Source organism: Daucus carota, chromosome 2, assembly GCF_001625215.2.
Source record: "Daucus carota subsp. sativus chromosome 2, DH1 v3.0, whole genome shotgun sequence".
Classification (NCBI taxonomy): domain Eukaryota; kingdom Viridiplantae; phylum Streptophyta; class Magnoliopsida; order Apiales; family Apiaceae; genus Daucus; species Daucus carota.
In genome coordinates, this window is record NC_030382.2 from 34,693,935 (window position 1) to 34,701,446 (window position 7,512).

The 7,512-nt window shown below is 32.9% G+C and overlaps 1 protein-coding gene across 1 annotated transcript; it reads right to left on the reverse strand.

The window, feature by feature from the left end:
* Positions 1-167: 167 nt before the first annotated feature.
* On the reverse strand, positions 168-2,124 carry LOC108207425 (uncharacterized). Its single transcript, XM_017377873.2, has 10 exons — positions 2,028-2,124; positions 1,855-1,951; positions 1,653-1,774; positions 1,477-1,558; positions 1,234-1,363; positions 991-1,145; positions 765-885; positions 442-642; positions 270-338; positions 168-176 (listed from the first exon to the last, which is right to left on the reverse strand). Exons 1-10 carry the CDS (start codon positions 2,122-2,124, stop codon positions 168-170), a joined length of 1,083 nt encoding a protein of 360 aa, XP_017233362.2.
* Positions 2,125-7,512: the final 5,388 nt, after the last annotated feature.

Genomic DNA, 7,512 nt, shown 5'->3' on the forward strand with positions numbered 1-7,512 from the left:
GGAACCTCGACAATCAATACCAAATATTTAAAAGAGTACATAACTGTAAACAATAGTGGAGAGTTCAAAATGTCCAAGCTTATTAATATTATTTGTCATAATGAATAAAAATAGTAGAACATCTTCGTGTTCTAGGAATGGCAGATGTCCTCCGATGCTTCAACAAATCAAGGTTCCTGCACAATGAAAGAAGGAACACCATCACTGCAAATATAAGTTTCTATCTGTTAAGCATTCATATGCATTAGAATGGTACAAAAGTAAGTAACCATTTTTATCTTCTTAGAAACAGAATCTGATGAAGTAGGAGTCTCCAAGCAAACAACATAATCATCAGTCTGAAAATAAAGGATCATAAGTAATGCAAACTTTTAATGGTGGACGAAATAAAAATGCTGAAACCATGCAAGCTAAGCTGCTGTATTGTTTTTCCAAAGCTACCTGTGATTGATCAAATGACGGGAACTTAGTAATAGGGGAATACTCGGCAGCTTTCTTGCCAGAAACAGAACCTTCACACAAATCCACAGCTCTGTATATGTTACTGTCTCCATCAACATTAGATTTTGAGAGAGATATCTTTACGGTAACAGTCTTTCCAACAATGTTTTTCAGCACTGAAGGCATCTCACTGATAGGAGCCTATAAACAAAGATCATGACATCAGTAGGAGTCAAATCATGAATGATAAAACTGAATACTTAGCAATAACAATGCAACTGAATAAACTCCAAACACAGCTGCATTGTTATTCATAAAAAAACCTCTTTGGAAGAGTTCATGAGATTGGTGACTGTGGTCTGTGCTAAACGTTTAACCACACGATCCGTAAGAAGAACTGTAGATGCAAAGGAGTTGTCATCAGCTAACACCAGTAGTCGAAACCTACAAACAAAACATTACTAATTGTTAACACTGATCAGACAGATTATAATTGTAAAAAATGATTACTGACCATATCCTAACAACTTAATTGAGTAATATTCCTACCTCTTTTCCCCATATGAGAAGCTACGGGGACAAACAGTACACTTGTACTTTCTTTCAACCTTTTCGACTTCTTCGTGGCATGACTGACAGGCATAGTACCACCAGTTTTCCTTGTCTTCAATATCAGATATCTTAAAAGTCACCATAACAGTACTCTGCTTATGAAGTTAGTTATTATGTGAAATTCTGTCAATGACAATAATCTTATAGGCTAATGAACACGGCCAAAGCCAGTTATGCTACCTTTTCTGCCAAAGATGTGATATTTTCCGTCAAATGTCTCAACGAAAACATTAATACAGGAGTAGCAGGAGTAGGGGTTATAGTGGCTCTCCTTGCAACAACGGGTGATTTGTAACCTTCTGCTTCTAATCTAGATCACATATTAGTCAATATCAATCTCTTGAATCTTATACATCTGTCATAACACATGTGAAATTTATAACATATTATACGCCATATAGAGGCAATGCTAATATGATTCACCTTTTACGGAAAAGTTCAACCGCCTCAATGTTAAGATTTAAATAAATCCTTGTGGATGGCAATGCACCAATTTGTAATTCTTCTGCATATGGGTTTAAATAAAATTTAAATACATGTATGCGTAGACCATGATGAAAAGAAAATACCATATATGTATATAAATTTAATAACAATACGTCGAAATGTCGTCAACTTAGAGCTTGCAATAATCACGACGACAGGCTTTTTCTTTTCAGATTCATATTCTTTGCTTACAGTAACAGCCAACTCCCCCCATAAGCACACACCATATGATACCCTATTAAAAGTAATCAGTAAGTTAGAAGTGAAAATGAGTAGAAAATAAACACTTGGCAAAGCTATTTTTGAATTTGATACCTTCCATTAGATAACTTGAATCGTAGTGTCTCCCTTTCCCCGTACCTGGTTGGAATACGGGACGCCGGCTCCCACTCTTCAATCATACCAATAACATCTACAGCGCACATGAAACAATTGTTAAGTCTCTCAGTGATAAAGATTAATTGTTAGTTTGTGATATTCGTTATTACCTAGAGCATACTCAGGATTCTCATCAACTTCACTCTGACCACCTGGTTCAATCAAATCACCGACCTCCAGGATTTCAAATTTGTGCAGTGGGATCATGATATCATCCTCAACACAGGCTGAATCTTAGTTGAATTCAGGAAGCGGAGATCAACATTTGTTGACACTGGCCTTAGACGACCATATGTGTCTCGGACTTGGAAACTTTCAATAATGTAAACACCACCCTCTTTCACATCTTTCCCAATAGCTTTCCATGTGTCGGGATACACATAAGCATGAAGGTGGTAGTTCTGCACATGGATTTAAAAAAAATTTAGATGGCTTCTAATTGTTAATATTAGACATGACATGATGATCAACCAAGAACACAGTGTTACATATCTCTATGTGTAATGAGAAATATTTTGAAACAAAGTCAACACAAAATCAAAAATTCGTTTTTTAACTGACATCATCGTCCAACAGAATGAGGTTGAATCCCTTAACGACGCCAGACTCAGCATTGCTTGTAGGCCATAATCTAGTCACCCGAACCTTTATCTTCCAATCAGTCCTGGACTTTTCAAGATCCTCAAGATGATCAAACATAGCATTGACTTCCGAGCTGTTGAGAAATAGCAATTCATGATAATATTGATATGATACTCCAACAATATAACACTCTAGAAATACTAAAATCTGATGAAAGCAAAGCTGTAGACTATGTAAACAAACATGGAGCGAGTGACATAGATCTTCTAAATGTATCACTACAAAAACATTTCATGCTCACTACAACATACATTTCAGCCATGGTGATCAAGTAAAGATTGAATTGTATTCCAGTGATGATTTTCTTCAACTTATGTTCCGCATCTTATATTCTTATATATATAGAGCAACTAACAACCAAGCAAACCTTAAATCATTCCCTGATTTGGTCTATGTCAGACATTTTAATTTTTATAATTTGGTGTATTTAATAGTCTACTGATGTTATTGCTATGAGATTTAATTTTATTTGTATTTCTTAGACCTTTTTTATTTACTTAGAAAGATTCTTAACACCAATGAGTCATGCGATAATTCCTTCGCAATATTTCTGAGATCATGCTTTATTAGGTAATAAAAAATATATTTTTATCTTGTTCTAATGCAATATATCTAGGTGTACTATCCATAATTGTTTCAGCCTGATTTGACTATCAATCCCAATATTATACCAATCACTGATTATACCAACCACTGATGAACATTTATAGTAATGATTTTTCCTGACTAATTACATCATTTTCTACGCAATGATTGATATCTTTTTTCTACATTGATTGAACGGTCTTACAAATCGGATACGATTACGGTATATTCCATGAAAGCTAGGCATGATTAAAGATCAAGTGTTTTAATTCTATATATATTGATAGAAAAACATTAAAAATATTACTACAAATATTTCTATTAGGCAAACATTTTAAATTCTAATTATTTTACTGATTTCTAGATACAGTGTATGTTATGTTTTTGCATGGAGATTTTAAAACTCTTTCCAATATAATAATTGTCGGTTTCTAATCATGTACATATATACACCCATGTTGGTGAGTAAGCCATTTGTCTAACATCTTTTGAAATATCTTACAAATCAGCTACGAATACAATATATATTCCGTAATCAGAAAAATACAATTGATTTCATAGTATCCTGTACGAATTTATCTGTTGCTAAATTTATCTGTTGCTAAATTATTTAATATTTTTATTTAATAATTTTTGCACTAACCATTTTTGCAAATTTAATTTTTAGACATAATTAGAGCATGCGTAACACGGACAAAAGATGATTTGTTTTCCTTCAAAATATACCAAAAAATATGTAATCCTTTGTACGATTTATGAAAGATATTAATTTTTTAAAAAGTTTTCACTCATTAAATTAAATAAATCTTCCACGTTTGACAAAGAATAAAAATAAATCTCCCATACGCATTCTTTGGACTTTAATTCCAAGTTAATCACAACACAACCAATGTAAATATAAAAAACTATTTTATATTCCCAAATGATTATTATGCAAATGAGTGCATTCAAACATCTGTTGTTCACAAATATATTCCAGAAAACGTGCAAAATTTTTTATTCAAACATCCAAACATAATAGGAATAACTCCTTTCATAGTTCAAACTTAAAAAACATAAAGGCCACAATAGCTAGTGCAAAGTTTCTACTGCAAATGCAGTTTTATTACAGTACTAAATAATTATTTCCAAACCGAAGCAGAGAAAGCAAGGAAAAAACATTATTCCGATTGACGGAGCCGCATCCGTTGCATGTAGTGTCATATTCCAAGAAAATTGCGCCAGTACCTATTAAAATTAAACGAAAAACACATGAACTCGAACTATAAATTACGACAATTTTAACAAAATCTTAATGAGTGCTGGCAACTAACACGTCTCTCATGTCACGAGCAGCATCGCTTTCCATGTTTATAAAAATTTGACTCCAGGGGGATGCTGTCAAATGGTAGTTATCCAGACTTCTATCACCTTCACGTTAAAAGGCATGGTGTTAGTCACGATTAGCATGTATTATATGTAGAATGAATGTAAGAGACACACCGACGAAAATAACCTGGGATCTTCCGAACTCTGACACCAGCCAACACGACAACAATCGGAGCCTGAGATTTGCAGTAAACAGCGTGTTGCTGCTGTCCAGTATGCTTCCCAACAGGGTCACTCGAACAAATATATGTCCATCAGTTACTTGAAACTTATGAACACGACGATCACCATGCCTAGTGCGAATCGTTGACACCTGGCCAGGATTCTCGACAACACCAATCACATCTGCAGCCAAACAAAATAAAAGAAAATGTATCACAGTATAAGAAGGTTATAGCTCGCAGGTATAATAAGTTGATTGCATAACATGCCTATGGTATGGACTGCTGATTGATCATCATTGTCTGTTTCTGCAAGACGCTGTACTTCATCAACTGAAACAAATTCAAAACCATGTTGTGGAAAGCTAAGGCTGGTATCCAGGTATGGCTGAACAGTGGTGACATTCAAGAAACGAATTAATCTTGTAGAAGAGAGGGGGCGTAAAAACGCAGAACAGTTCGAAAGGGCAAAAGTTGTTATTTCGTAGAGGCCTCCTTCCACTATCAAACCATCAAGAGATTGCCAGACTTCATTGTGAACCCATGCATGAATACGATGATTCTGTGTTCAACAACACCACAAATAATATATCAATAGATTGCTCCACAAATAACAACACCACAAATAGACTGCTTGATCTAAACAATTAAATTAAATATCTCAGCAAACATTAAAAGTGCTAGGCAGATGTAACATGTATATCAGATTAATCAGAGCATCTCACGTGGCGATCAAGGAGAATAAGATTGTATCCTCGGACAGCATCTGTAAATGATGAAATTCTTGGCCAAACCCTTGTAACACGAACTCTGATTGTCCAATCAAGCGTTGAGTTGTTCAGCATATGTATGCAACTCTCCATAGTTTTGTTTTCTTTGTGACAACTATAGGTCATATGAAGAGCTACTATATATATAGAGTAACAGAGTAATGCTGTATAGCAGCTGCTGAGCTTGAACTTGTGATTCGATAAAATCGATAAAATCGATAAAATCACTGAAAATATTCTAGCAATGCTAATTACGCTGCATATATGATACTAACTGTGCAAGAGATCTTATTTGATATGCTTTTATAAATCTGTATAAAATATGAAATCTTCTGTTTTGTATTATTGGTATGTTGAAAGAGTTTTGCAGTCTAATCCATATTTTCTTATGATCTTTTTTTGACAAAGATATTTTCTTATGATCTTATGTTTTGCTCGCAATCAATTTAAGTTAATTGCCAACCATATTTAAAAATAGCTTACTTGTAATTATATTGGCATACTCATAAGATCTCTCATTCTAATTGAGTACTATGGATATGTCAAAAAAATCTTTCTTTGTAGGTTGAAAGGAATATCTTTTTTTTTTCGCAATAAATTATTGAATGATAATATTCTACTGCCTGTAATAATTTTTTAAAAATAATAATGTCTGAAAAGTAATTTTATTTAACATCATAATTTAACACCGCTGGATAAATTAACTACATAGAATTTAATTGTAAAAAATACCCGAGTACGATTATACCGGTGATTATATCAAATAGCAACACACACGATTTTTTACCTTTTCAAATATCCTTCATATTTTTTATTTAATTCAAAAGTCTAGATCGAATATATGAAATTCTTACAGCCGTGCTTTTAAAAAAAAGGTTACATTGTTTGTACTATGTAAAAAAATTGGAAGCAAATTTGTTATAAAAATGGTGCAATATACTATACCAATTTAAAATTTGAAATTTGGATATTGGCGAGAAACAGTCAAAATATTAAAAATTCAAATTATAAGATGTTATCACAATTAATATAAGTGAACACATCTTTTTCTACAATGTGTATTTAAGTTTTATTTTTTTTTTGTCACACAATGTGTATTTTCTCAATATACAATAAGCATGTGAAAATAGTTTAATGTAATTTATGTTAGACTAACAACTAATTTTTTTTAATACCATCTTACGAACAAATATTTACTATGAGTTAAATTAAAACATATAATACACACAATATTGGAATACACACTAAATATATTGTAACGGGGAATCTTATATTTTTTAAACACTAACATACATTGAAATTGACACATTATAAATTTTTTATACGGATTTCCTAACGTCCATACTATTTTTAACAAACAATTACTGCGAAAAAAAAAATACTTGGGTACATAAAGTATGGTAAAAATAATTTTAAAAATAAAGGCAGGTAAGACTTTTATATTCAGTTTTAAAAATTGATTCATGTCAACTGCCTTTAAAAAATGTTATAAAGGCAGGTAACGACCATTATAGACATGTCCTTCTATCAAAATAGATTCAGTTTTAAAACTACTAATCAGTTTTATTGACACGTCTTTCCAGATTGTAGTGATGACGCTATAAACAAATTCCACTCTATAAATAAAGCAGTTCTTATATCCATATAATATTAGAAAATATTTGTGATCATTTTGCGTTCAAGATTCAACGTCAATGTCGTCAAGGCGTGCTAAGCGAAAGCGTTACTTGGAGTTGCAGGACGTGCTTGTCAGCAAAGTGCAATCTCTGAATTTAAGTTCCTCTGATCTGGACACTGATGTTATAGCAGCAAATGAAGATTTTGGTTTGATGTACAAAAGCATGGAAGATAGGCAGTCGGAACTATACTCTCGTATGCTCGGCATTGCAGAGAAATCTGGGTAACTAACTTTCTTAGCGCGGGTATATTTTTTACAAACTTTGTCTAACTTATATCTGTTATACTTAGAGAATTACATTCTATACTCAAAGACGGATTGCGAGCGGATGGCGGTAGTTCGTCGACAGATAAAACTTTTGCTCTGCCAGAAGAATACAAAGGAGATGTTG